Below are 12,980 nucleotides of genomic sequence, written 5' to 3' on the forward strand. Positions count from 1 at the left end.
TTGAAGTTTATGACACTCCTGTGGATTCTGTAGATTTCGTAGCACGCATAGCCTGTGCAGCTCCCCAAATCAGAGAAATGCCTGGTGTCTTTGAAAGAGCAAGACAGACTTTGGCATCTTGTGTTCCAGTACTTGCTGCGGTGATGAAAAGACGACAGTGTATTGGGCTCAGACTGCTAATTTAACACTGTAGTAAGTGGATTTTCTTTTTCTTCAAGTATTTCTGTATTTTTTGGGTCAAATGAATACCTATAATATTAATGATCGGTTTATTTATTAAATTCACTAATTAATTTTAAAAATAACTGATTACCTTAATCTCAGCTTGTAAGATCGCCCAATTCATGACATAAAACCTTGCTGCACTGAAAAAAATGTCACAGCCCTTCTGTTCCTTACAAAAAGTGTTTTAAAAAAAGTTATCTATAAGATCCCAAACTTTGTCAGTGTAATTTAGAGACACTTGCATAACCAACAGTGCTGGAATATTTTTCTATTTATGAAAAGGGAAGGGAACGTGAAACTAAGAATCAGATACTTGTTTCTAAACTGAATCCTTTATTGGCATCGTAAGTGATATTGCAATAAAAGTTACTCTTATTCTCCATAGCTACCAATAGCTACACATTCCAAGTAAGCCTAGCCAAGGAGGTTAGTGAAATTATACACTCGGATCTGAACTGCATGCAAACAGGATTCCACAATCTGTCCATCTTCCTATTTGAATATAATTCACCATTTTTTCTTACAAGGACATTCTAAATGCTATTAGCTATTTACACATACCATATAATTTAAAATACTTGCACCATGTTGAGTATTATACTATATTTTACATTTAGTACTTATGGAATATTTATACTGCGTTTATATAAACATAACACTGTGCAACATGCTGTTACTATACACTGAAATGAAACACATCGAGATTTTAAAGAAAAAAAAAACTACAGCTTAGAAAATAAAGTTACTTAAAAGTAAAAATAAACGACTCTTCAATTTTACTAACATCAAAATTACAAAACACGTTTAGGTTTTGTTGCGAATGCTTATTTACGTGTGTATTTATCCAATACAGAATTAGCAAAACAATGCATTGTTCCGTTTTCTTAATTAACACACACTGACCAGATTTCTGCACCTTGTGACACAAAATTAAGTCCAAATATGTAACAGGTGATGTAGCTCGTCTAGAAAAGACTCGATCTTCAGAGCACTTTCACCTGAATTCGTAGATCTGTATGCTATGTTCTGGAACGTGACTCAAAGTCAGGGACTGATACCTGTAAAAATTACAAGAAAAATCATAAGTGTGTTCAACTGGAATGTTTATCAACAGATGGGAGCTAAATTACAAGGTTCAGGATTACATGTCCTTGCTGTATTGCTTTAAATGTCACTGTAGATCCTTGATAATATCACCCTTCTTTTTTTTTTATCATCATATTCGATTTTGAAGTTTCATCACAAGCTATGGGACTCTTCATAATACACTTCTTATCATATTATAACAAGGCCTGGCCTGAAGTGTACTTTTTACATTGACACTCATCAATAGGGCAGAATTCTATGCAAAATCTTGCAAAAGTGAAGCATATGAACACAAGGCACCTGGAACATAATCTATATGTATCTCATACCTCTGGCTGCTTAGCAAGCAGAGAACAGAGCGAGAAAAGATTAGATTTCACATAAAACATGTTCATTTGGTTAAAAATTTTCTATTGCCTGGCTACTAGCTATATTGTAATAAAATAATTGTGATGAAAGCTTTATCTTTGCAAAGTTGTGTGCCCTTTATTCCTTTCTAACCCAATTTCACATTATAGAACATTGCTAGGCATTCACAAGACTAATATACCTTATTATGTAATCAACATGTGAGATCATTGGACAAGACGAATTTTATTTTACTAAATATAATTTCCCCTTTGCTCACCAGAAACTGAACATGGTCTACTTTGTTGATAATCATTACTTAGAGTAACCATGTTTTGACTTTAAAAAAATGGGACATTATCACAGTTTTCTGAGCTCATTTCTGAAAATAAGCTCATCAGACAAGATACATCATATCATCGTTATCACCACCACCACGAAATTTAGACTAGATTTTGGCTAGTATTTAAAGTTGTCTTGTCAAAATTTTTAAGTCATCCCAGTGTTTTCTTTCCTCTTGCCTGGTAATTCAAAATTGTAGAGGTATGTTTTAAATATTATGAAGGTATATACTTATGCACTAAAATCTCTTCCCCCTCATGAATAGTTTATTTGAAACAAACAATTTCTTTCAATTTACTGCTGTAAATGAAATGAAGTGATAATGAGAAATGGCTGCTACAGTGGCTCAATACTATAATGCTGAGCTTATAAGCCAGGGGGCCAGAGTTCAAATTCTGTTTCTACCCTGAATTTATAACCTGTGTTAGGCATGTCTTTGGTCCAGACAACACAGAGATACTCTGGTTCCCCTGTGACATTCCAACAATTATTCTCCATCATCATTGATTAGGAGTTGAATGTGGATCCACTCTGGATAATCTCTGATGAACTAAGTGGTCTATGCTTCTCCGTGTTAGTGACATCTATGAGCTGCTCATAGGATAGGCGTGAATAGTGACAAGTTAAGGGTCTTGGCAATGTAGGGTTACCATCCGTCCAGCAAAAAAGGAGAACATGTCCTCTTTTTTAATCATTTTATCCTGTCCGGCAGGCATTTAAAAAAAAATGAAATGTTCAGCATTTCGCATTTCAATTACAATTAATATGAATATTGAATAATATGCGATATTATGCATAGAATATCTAAATAAATGGTGAAAACCTATCAAAGAATTAACCTGCTTTCAATGGTTGAAGCTGGAGCATATAAAAAAACATAAAATATGATGACCTATTGACATGCATTGAATTCTTACACTCTAAAAATGTCACTATTCATGATTCTAAGCTATTTTATCAGTTTTATTCTGCAATGTACAAAGATATGCCAATCAAGTTGATTTTGACAAAGGTTTAAGTTTAGATAAACAATGGTGCAAATTCTTCAATTCCAATAGTTCTGCAAGTACTGAAACTTTCTCAGAACTCTTAAAAAATATGTCAATTCTATTTATTTATCCCAAGTCACAATGGAAGTGTTGAGAGAGTATTTTCCCTAATATCTGCTCAATGGACAAAAGAACGAAATCGCATGCTAACGGAGACTGTCAGAGGTATCATCATGGTGAAATATAATTTCAAGGCCATGTCCTGTGAACAGTTGCATAGTTATTTGTTACAAGATATAAGTTGGCCCTTTCAGGCTCTTATGCACAAAGTGAGCTCCACCGATAAGTAGGGTACAGATGTAATACTGATCCAGCAACTAGTGAGAAAACTGACTAAGGTGAGTCATTGTTTTTATCTTTAATTTTGTTCATACCAGTTTTTAAAAAGTCCTCCTTTTTCAGCATTGTCCTCTTATTTTAGATTCCATGTCCTCCTATAGAATTTCTTCTCATGGTAACCCTATGCCAATGGAATTAATAATAATAATAATAATAATAATAACAATAACAATAATAATAATAATAATGAGATTTAATAAATATATAAAGCTCAGCATAACAATACGTTTTGTTTCTGGCTACATAACAAGTGCAGCATCGGATTGATTAAGGAACGTTGTTTTGTATGCTATACAGAGCTTTGGTCCCAAATTCATTTCAATAAATATCAAACAACAAATGAAGAAACCCCTATGATGTATGCACCTACATGTGTACAAGTGTTGAAGCATTATTTCTGGTCTCTTAATAATGAATTATCTTCATAGAAATACAATTTGCAACAAATTTCAAATTTCCTTTAAACGACGAGACAAAATGGTATTTTTGGTCAAAGCGACAGGAGCATTATATAAAAATATTCCAATAATAATTCTTTACCTACTGGTCCTTTGAAACTGCAGAGATTATTCGGAGTTGATGATGGAGTAACAGTGAAAGACTGGAGTATGTAATGGTAAAAGACAATGGAAAAATCGAAGTACTCAAAACTTTACTTGCATATTGACCTGATTAAGATGAGAAAATTTCATGTTAAACTATTTTATTTAATTCTATTTTGACAATCCAGTAAAAACACATGCAACCTATCTTTCCTCTCTAAATTTTAACCTTTTTCAACTCCATAATGATCGAGAAGTTAGATTTGAGGTTCAAGAATTCAAATTATAGCTGAGGACAATGGGTTTTTAAGGATTATAAAAATACTAGCATGTATAACAACTGTGCTTGAATGACAGGGTTCCAGGAAAAATTTGTCATTTCTCGGGTATAACAAATTAGAGCTTGTAGAAGCCCTTAGCAAAATGCAAAATAACGCAATGCTAGCAAAACTCAGAAAGGTCTTCACTGACTATATCTGCAGGTATAAGCAAGCAACCAACCTGATTATACCAAAAATGTAAACTGCAGTTAGTTATTGTGAAACTGCAGTTTGATAAATATTTGTCAACTTATCCCAAATCCACACTAAAAATTACTGATATTCTTTTTAAAAATATACTCGTGCAATTTTAAAACTTCAGAAGTATTCATTGTTGATAAAATAGTTTGGCATGAGAGTAATTATTTGAGGGAGAACAGTCATGATATTAATTTTCTTGTCCGATACCCCAATGTTCCAGTTACATTAAACTGCTTTCCCTCCCTATACTGGATCCAGCTGTCAATGCATACACCTTCTTATTGAAAGAACAGGTTCGATCCCTGAGAAATTTTTTCTATTAATCATATTATATACCCATTTCATAATTCCTAATTTTAAAAGTAATTTCATGATTCATGAGCCCACCTGCTATCCAGTCTTGGATAACTGCAGCATATTGTCTTGTCTAATTTACTTCTCACTTTGTACATAGGCATATGTGGTTTCAAGGGATGTGTCTTGCAGAGTCATCTGCAGCCATATGGAAACCTCTCAATCTGGAACAGTGTTCTTTTATGTGCTCTGAATCTACAACATGGGAACCCAGCAAATTTTGAATGGACGAAGTATTGCTCATTGTAACTGTATCCTTGAGTAATTTATCAAGATGAGATAAGGTACATATGCAAATTTTGAATGTTTCAGATGACAACAAGAATGTCATCATGAAATTAATTATATGTAACATTCCTTTCGTGTTTTCGGACTTCTTACCAAATACCAGTGCTCTTTCCTTTGTAGTGAAGCTTCTTTTAATGTCCATATTATGAAAGCTTCAACACTTTTCTTTGGGGGAGGGGCTGAAATTTTAACCAGAATTAGTGTGGTCCTATATCATTCAATGGTAACCATGCTTACTACTGGATCCTGAGTTCGTGATTTGGAGCATTAAAAATCTTTAACCGTCTTCTTCAAAAACGGAAGTAAAACCCGTGTTCCTACATAACAGATTTATGGCACATAACATAACATTACACGACCAGCCAACTGTTCCTCTCCCACCACGTTTCCTTGCTTTACAGACTGTTTCTGCAAAGGTCCCTAACAGTGAAACAAAAGCACAAGTGGGATACAACAGGTCTTCTAAGGGATTTAAAGAACCTATACGGAAGCCACCACTATAAATTATACTTATAGATTCCCTAAGATAGCTTGTAATGTCACGGTATAATGAAAAATGACACAGCTTTCTAAGTTTCAAGTAATGATTTGTTGGTACAAGGAAGCTAGGCCAGGATAGTGATTTGCAGTTTAGTAATGATACGATATATGCCTACTACACACCAGAGCTGGGGTTGGTACAGCTTATCACATAGTTTACAGTCGTACCATTCCGAACTCCTATGGTAATAGTAGCCTTCGATTGTGGCTGCTGATTTCTGAAAGCAGATGTAGTAGAATCCTGCAAATGATGCTCCATTAATATCCTTTATTGTATGATCAGGAACAAGAAAATGCTCTTTCCATCTCATAAATACGTAGTCTGTAGTCTTCAGGCCTTCGTAGTCGAAACTGTCAGAGTTGAATGTTTTTGCATACTGGTAGAAGGATCCAAATTTACTCTGCCAGAAATAAAAACGAAATTCAGAGTTAAAATGAGAACAATTCACGTACCTAAAAGCAAACTAAAAAAAATATATAAATAAATAAAACCGAGCATATTTAAACATTTTATTTTTATTTTTTATAAATATAAAAATTTTACATTATACAGTATAAACAGACTTCATTGTGCAATATAGAACTAAGTCTGGAATACCACCCTTAAACTCTAAAGGAAAAGGACGAGAATTTGGGAAAACCTAGAATGGCCTCTGCCATATGTCTCCCCACAAAAAAAGAAAGGGGGAAGACTACTTTGATTGCCTAGTGGTTATCATAATAAAATTGTCATTAAGATCTGACATATTCATACCTAGACGGAGGTTATTAAGTTTTGGAGAACTCCAATGAATATTCTTAGCACGGCTTTCTTTGAAAGAAAATAAAACAGTGATTTTCATATCATTAATTAGAATATGCAAAAAAAAAAAAAAAACTACTCACTTATCCCAAAATCATAGGGCTCCAAGCTAATTTATCAACTATTTTTAGCTTCACAAACTTCTTTGCCTTGTGGATAAATGTCTTTGCATGCCACTATATCGATATATCACTTTGTCAAACAATAGTGACATCTTGCAGATAAAGTGTAAAAACATTAAGTATAGAAAGTATAAGGCCGAAGAAAATACCCTCGAAAGAACTGGAATATTAAAAAACTAACCGAACTAACTGAGGGATTGAGAGACTATCGCCTCGGTAGTAGCACTTTATTATACAGTCTAATTTTCATTTGAAAACTGGAAAAAATTGGGGAATTTTTTTTTTATGGTAGAGGCCATGCTATGAGTTTTCTTTTCTACATTACTAATACAAAGCAAAACTGCTCTGAAAAGTGAAAACCTAATTCATCTGGAGCTGAGTGAAGCCACCTGTATTATTACCTTAAAGTTTTGGCTGTACTAGAAATGAATCGATGTTCTTCTACAAGGTCAGACGTGGTGAACCTATAAGCACATAATTCCACATACTTCAAGAACTGGAACTGTTACAAATTTGTATTACAGTTAAAGGTTTGCAATAATGGTGGCCTATTTAAAAAAAATCATAAGATCATACTTATGGTAACACCCTAGTCAATACGACACGCATCATGCAAAATTAAATGTGAATTTGTACACACCAATGGAGTAATGTAATTCATGTTGGTAAATCTTTACAACAGCATTATCAAAGGAAGGCAGATAGCAAGGACCCCTCAACAAAGACACTATGGGATAGCGTGGGAGAAAGGGGTTTGGGTGGGATAGTGACATTCACATAATTGTGATTATATGCAAGCCATACCAAAAGCCTAGCCTAACTTAATCTGCCACTGATTCGACCTTACGAAAACTCGCTTTTTTTCTGTGATCTGTAAAGAAACTCACGGAAATGAGATGTGCTGCCCCTCCATCCCGGCCGTACCCCATCTATCTCGATGGAGCGATCCCGCTTACCTGCATCTCTCAGCCAGCTTCCACTTTCAAAGCAAATTTTCAACCTTATTTCGATACGAAGTTGGTGTCGGCACTCAACTTTCTTTTGTTTACGATACATATGACTCAACTGGAATCCAAGTACGTAAATACACTTGTACCTTAACGTGGAAACGCAGTTGTAAAGAAATACCTCCATGGAAACTTATGATACTGTCAGACAATATACATATTTGCAAGTTCAAATAAGTGAATATATGCAAACAATGGTAACTGGCAGACTGGCTTCACCCTACTCCAATTTGCTTTGTTCACTTTATACAACACATGCGGGTGATGGACAAATTTACAAGGCAAATATACTATTGATGTAGAGAATCTCTGATCTCTTTCACGTTCTCTAAGAAACATTTGGTAACGTAGCTACTTTCTAAATTAATTAAGCATAAATACCTCACTCACAATTATCACAAAACTCAATGAAAAATTGTACGTATCTGTTTATTTACCTTCTGATGCTCTATTATGACTTAGCAAGAACTGCTAAGAGGTGAAACTAGCGCTGAAGTAAGTTCCGGTGATTTCGAAAATGAAAATCGCTGAATTTGTAAGTTATGCAAAGCACAGTAGAAGACAACCAAACCTAACCTGCCACAGATTCGTATAGATGTATAAGCGAAGTACGAAGGGAACTACCTCAGCGCTAATTTAGCCTATGTCAATATGCTGACACAAAGGATAGGTATCTGATATGCATGAAAGTAATACTATTCACTTACTCAATATGGTTGTTCACTATTTTGAAATAAGGTATTTTAATAAACCCGTACATAATTACTTACCCAATGCTTCTTGTCTACATCTTCGTCTGCATCCCATTTTCTTGTTAAAAATGGATACTTCTTACTAATAATCTCACCATCAAAAAATGTGGTAAGCGTTGGAAATTCTTCTGTCAGGCCTTTAATTTTGAGGTAGCCACATAAGTAAGAGTTTTCTTCGTCGACGTGCTAAAACAAAAAATACAGTGACAGTTGTATGTCACGTTGTATACATATCTACATACGTTGTAAAAGAAAGTAATATTAAAGCACACTAACCTGCAAAACTACTTCAACTTCGTAACTATTTCCTTTTGACTTTTGGTGACCCTGAAACTTTGAACCATTGTATAATAAAGATCGTGTGACACCTGGTTGTTTGGAATTTGCTGGAGGTGGTGGAACTATATCTACTTTAACCGGCATTGTATCATTTACATTGACTATTGGTAGCGTCTCTAAATTTACAAAAACCAAAAACGCCTAACGTAATGTCTCTAAAGATGGCTGTGCTTCTGTTTAATCTCGAGCCCAAAACCAAGATTTCATTTTGTAGACTTGAACCCGGCGCGACTTTTAAATCTTGAATCTCAAACCCGGACATAAATGTCAAAACCATATTTTTGAAAATTATCTCTCTCTTGTTATTGCGTTCTTATAAATGTAGTATATTATTTAGATTTTATAAAATGTTACTCTTTTTTCATAATCCAATATTTCATTAAATATCAGAAAAGAATTAAAAGTACATAGAAATCTCGTAAAATACCACAAAACAGATTACCATCATGGCGGACGTGAGTGAAACAAATTCACATGAAGTAAAAGAAAATAGTACAACTGTACGGGGTAGTAAACAATGGGTCCGTTTAAATGTTGGGGGTACATATTTTTTAACAACAAAGACAACACTGTCACGTGATCCTAACTCTTTTCTATTCAGACTGTGCCAAGAAGATTCAGATTTAATCTCTGACAGGGTGAGGTAACAACTGTTTTGCACACAAATTTTGTAATATCAACCTTATGTTAACAGATTTATGTATGAGTTAAATTAATGTTTTAGGATGAAACAGGTGCATACCTTATTGACAGGGATCCTACATACTTCAGTCCTGTTTTAAATTACTTGAGACATGGAAAGCTGGTTATAAACAAAGATTTAGCAGAAGAAGGTAAGTATTGAAAACATGAAAATACATATGCTTGTTTCGTGACTGTGAAGTTGTTATGTACTTACTGTTATCATAAATTTACAGGAGTTCTAGAGGAAGCAGAGTTCTATAATATAACAGAACTTATTCATCTTGTTAAAGAACGCATATGCCACCGTGATAATAGACCATTAAGAGATTCAAAGAAGCATGTGTATAGAGTATTACAGTGTCATGAAGATGAACTCACACAGATGGTCTCCACAATGTCTGATGGATGGAAATTTGAGCAGGTAGAATAAGAGATCTTAAATAATATTTATAATTATGGTCGGGCAATCTTCGATATCTCCCCACACCACACACAGGACTGACGTTTGATTTGTGTTTCGCTATGGGTTAAATGAGGGGATAGCTAAATGACATGAGGTCTGTGACAAGGTTAGTGAGTTAGTTGAGGGAATAATACAGCGTCTTTCGCTGTCGAGTCGTCCGTTGCATGATAGCTGGCGTAGGAACCGTTGATGACCGAGCTCCCAGCACTGCAGCCGACTTGAATCCTCACCCCTTCGTAGGAGTGGAAGTCATTCAGTCAGTCTCACAGCGGGAGTTCGGTTATCAAGGGTTGCTATCGCCAGCTGCTGCCATGCAACGGGCGACTCGACAGCGAAAGGCACTGTATATAAGTGACATGAGACTGAGGAATGTGAAAAGTTTTCAATTATTTATGTACGTTTTCTCTCCCGTGTATAGTGTGGGGAGAAATCGAAGTTTCACCTTATGGTGACACACCGATATTTTATTAGTAATTGGCTGTTTTAAAGTGAAATCACAGTTATCCTACTATGATTTTTTAATTAAATCTATGCAATAAGAGTATCTTTGATTTCAGCTGTGAGATAACATTTGATGTTTTACATAAATTATTCAGTTTTTGTACTGTGTATTGAACTTCAATATCTACTTAAGATTATTTCTGCAGAAGCACCAAAATTAGTTTTTGTATTCGATGGCGAATGTTTTCCAACACATTCATTTCATTCATAGTTTTCTACCCAAGGACAGGTCCTTCACTGTAAATCCAGAATTCTCCAATCTTCCCCCTTTTCTGCCTTCCTCATAGTCTTCACATACGATTTCTAGGCCTGTATATTAATTTTCACCACAAAAACTGCTTTAAAATTAAATTCTAAACGTGTCATTTACATCCAATTAGTTGATTAATTTCCAACGCCAATGATCTCTGTTCATTTAATACCAATTTTCAATTTATACATCTCACATACTGACATGCTAGAATGTCCAGATAAATTCAACGCTTTTCACTTACAAAATCACCAGAACTACCTCAGCGCTAGTTTTACTGTATCGCGATTCACAGAGTGTGAACCAATGAGATTTTAAAGTTGGTTTATTCCAATAATTCTCTACTAAAGAATTTTCACAATCCTCAATGTGGTAACATCTGCTGTCAAGAGTTGAGATTGGAATGAAGATGGGCCTGAACATAAGAGTTCTGGTTTTAGGCCTATATTCATTTTTATTCATAACTGGTCTTCTTACATACAGCCATGAGCTGTAAGCCTACTACATCATTTTAATACCAGCATACCTCAATGACAGTGTACATTTACGCCAACAGTATGGTCATGACTGCGAAAAAAATATAAGATTTTCAACACCAAGCTTCAACTGATAGTAACCTAGACAGATGACATAGGACTTTAAAACTTTTCCGAAAAGGAGACAGTGTAAAAGCTCATGACCATACCTTCTACAGAGAAGAAAACCTATGCATTATCACCTTCTTTTTTACTTGGAAGTAGGCCTAACATTCCAACTTATCAGAACGACTTTTGGATACCATGTGAAAGAGAAGGCAATCACAGCCATTCAAGCTAAGAACAACGTAATTCACCTTCAGGTGATATTGCTGGAAACAGCAATGACGATCTTCCGAGTAAAAATCGTCCAGATCGTGACCTACGGTGTACATGTGGTGTGAGAACACTTGAAGAAGAAAGGCCTAAAAGCTTGAGAGAAAGTCAAATCCATGTACCTAAAGAGAGCACTAAGTGTTTAGAAATTTGCGTCTTCCAGACTGGTATAGGCTACATATTAACTTGAGAATTCTTCCTTATAGAAGACCTGCGAATCACCCTACTCCTGCTTTCTACTAATGCCTAAGAATCTACGTGCCAAGAAAGTAGAGAACAATATTGAAGTTGAGGAAGAATTCTATAGTACCAGTGCTGTGGTTGACGAGTTGAACAGTATGAATGAACGAATGAGACATGTTATTACTAGATTGGCAAATGACAAGTGCATTTGCAAATTTTGCAGTTCAAAGTGCGACAAATACTACCACGTTCTGAACCATAGCAGATGCACCAAAACTGTGACACGATTCAGTGACAGAAATTAAATTATCATTCGTGCACACTTGTCCGCACTCTCTGTTTACAGTAGCGTGCAAATTAATCCGAACACGACATATTTTTACATTTTCTGTCATTATTGGCCTCACAGCTGCTCATACCGCTTTAATTGACATCTGTAGTACTTGTAATTCCATTGTTGAAGATCTGTCATTTTTTTTTTTTATAATATGTGACATTTTGCCTGTCGTTTTGTACTTATAAGCATTTCAGTTGTGTTGAAGACTTAATACTGCAATCCTGTGTACATTCTTTCGTCTTCACAAATGGATACAACTCCACGAAAACGGTCTAAAATTATAACATTAGCAGAGCATTCTTCTATGACACAGAGGCAAATTGCTGCAGAATGTCACATCGGTTTGGCTACTGTTAATTCGATCATAAAACGATACAGGAAGACTGGATCCATTACACCCCAGAAAAGAAGGAAACTGTGGCCGGAAAAGGAAGACTTCACCTGCAGATGATAGTTTGTCAGGAAAAGTAAATTAAATCCTAGACTAACTGCTGTCGACTTAACCCGCGAGTTAATGGCTACCACTGGGGCGAATATTCACGTCACAACAGTGACGCTGGACGAAGGGCTCGTAAGCCTATTATGAAGCAACTGCTAACCGCTGTTATGTGCAAAAAACGCTTAATGTGGGCAAAATTACATCAACACTGGACAGTGAATGACTGGAAGAATGTACTTTTTTCCGATGAGTCTCATTTCGAGGTGCACAGCCACCGTGTTTCTTATGTACGGAAAGGATCCGAAAAAGTAACAGCAGCTCATCTCCAACAAGCACCCAAATATCCCCCTAAAGTAATGTTTTGGGGTTGTTTTACACATGAAGGGCCTGGAGCATTAATACCTATCAAAGGAATGATGAATTCTGACAAATATATTTACTTATTGGAAACCAGAATCGTACCCCAGCTGCAAAAATCATTTCCGGATGGCAGAGGTGTGTTCCAACAAGACCTGGCACCATGCCATAGATCTCGAAAAACTACAGAATTCTTCAACAAGAAGAATATTCAGGTACTCCCCTGGCCAGGCAACTCACCCGACATCAACCCCATTGA

The 12,980-nt window shown here is 35.5% G+C and overlaps 2 protein-coding genes across 6 annotated transcripts in view; one reads left to right on the forward strand and one right to left on the reverse strand.

Moving 5' to 3' along the window:
- Nucleotides 1–537: 537 nt before the first annotated feature.
- On the reverse strand, nucleotides 538–8,854 carry LOC138706183 (glucose-induced degradation protein 4 homolog). 3 transcript variants are annotated; one of them, XR_011333923.1, is made up of 5 exons: nucleotides 8,594–8,853; nucleotides 8,336–8,503; nucleotides 5,803–6,035; nucleotides 4,840–4,970; nucleotides 538–1,283 (listed from the first exon to the last, which is right to left on the reverse strand). XR_011333923.1 is itself a non-coding variant. In XM_069835201.1 (4 exons), the coding sequence occupies exons 1-4, from the start codon at nucleotides 8,738–8,740 to the stop codon at nucleotides 1,220–1,222; spliced, it is 657 nt and encodes a 218-aa protein (XP_069691302.1). In that variant the 5' UTR covers nucleotides 8,741–8,854; the 3' UTR covers nucleotides 538–1,219. The 3 variants fall into 3 exon arrangements, 2 of the variants coding, with proteins under 2 accessions (XP_069691302.1, XP_069691303.1); XM_069835201.1 differs by lacking the exon at nucleotides 4,840–4,970 and having other exon boundaries at nucleotides 5,758–6,035; nucleotides 8,594–8,854; XM_069835202.1 differs by lacking the exon at nucleotides 4,840–4,970.
- A 238-nt stretch (nucleotides 8,855–9,092) lies between these two features.
- inc (BTB/POZ domain-containing protein inc) overlaps nucleotides 9,093–12,980 on the forward strand; it is a 45,856-nt gene continuing 41,968 nt past the window's right edge. For all 3 annotated transcript variants that reach the window (XR_011333922.1, XM_069835198.1, XM_069835200.1), the window contains exons 1-3: nucleotides 9,093–9,294; nucleotides 9,381–9,489; nucleotides 9,574–9,761. Coding sequence is in view for 2 of the 3 variants with exons in the window: in XM_069835198.1 (XP_069691299.1) it covers nucleotides 9,103–9,294; nucleotides 9,381–9,489; nucleotides 9,574–9,761 (489 nt within the window). In the remaining variant the exon portion in view is untranslated. The remainder of the gene's footprint in view (nucleotides 9,295–9,380; nucleotides 9,490–9,573; nucleotides 9,762–12,980) is intronic.

Source organism: Periplaneta americana, chromosome 9 (genome assembly GCF_040183065.1).
Source record: "Periplaneta americana isolate PAMFEO1 chromosome 9, P.americana_PAMFEO1_priV1, whole genome shotgun sequence".
NCBI lineage: Eukaryota > Metazoa > Arthropoda > Insecta > Blattodea > Blattidae > Periplaneta > Periplaneta americana.

Bases quoted from the DNA above. Each gene is read 5' to 3' on its own strand.
- LOC138706183 (XM_069835201.1), bottom strand. From the start codon at position 8,740: ATGCCGGTTAAAGTAGATATAGTTCCACCACCTCCAGCAAATTCCAAA. The intron at 8,504-8,593 runs GTTAGTGTGCTT...TTTTTGTTTTAG, and splicing joins AAGTTGAAGTAGTTTTGCAG to CACGTCGACGAAGAAAACTC. The intron at 6,036-8,335 runs GTAAGTAATTAT...TATTTCTGGCAG, and splicing joins ATGTAGACAAGAAGCATTGG to AGTAAATTTGGATCCTTCTA.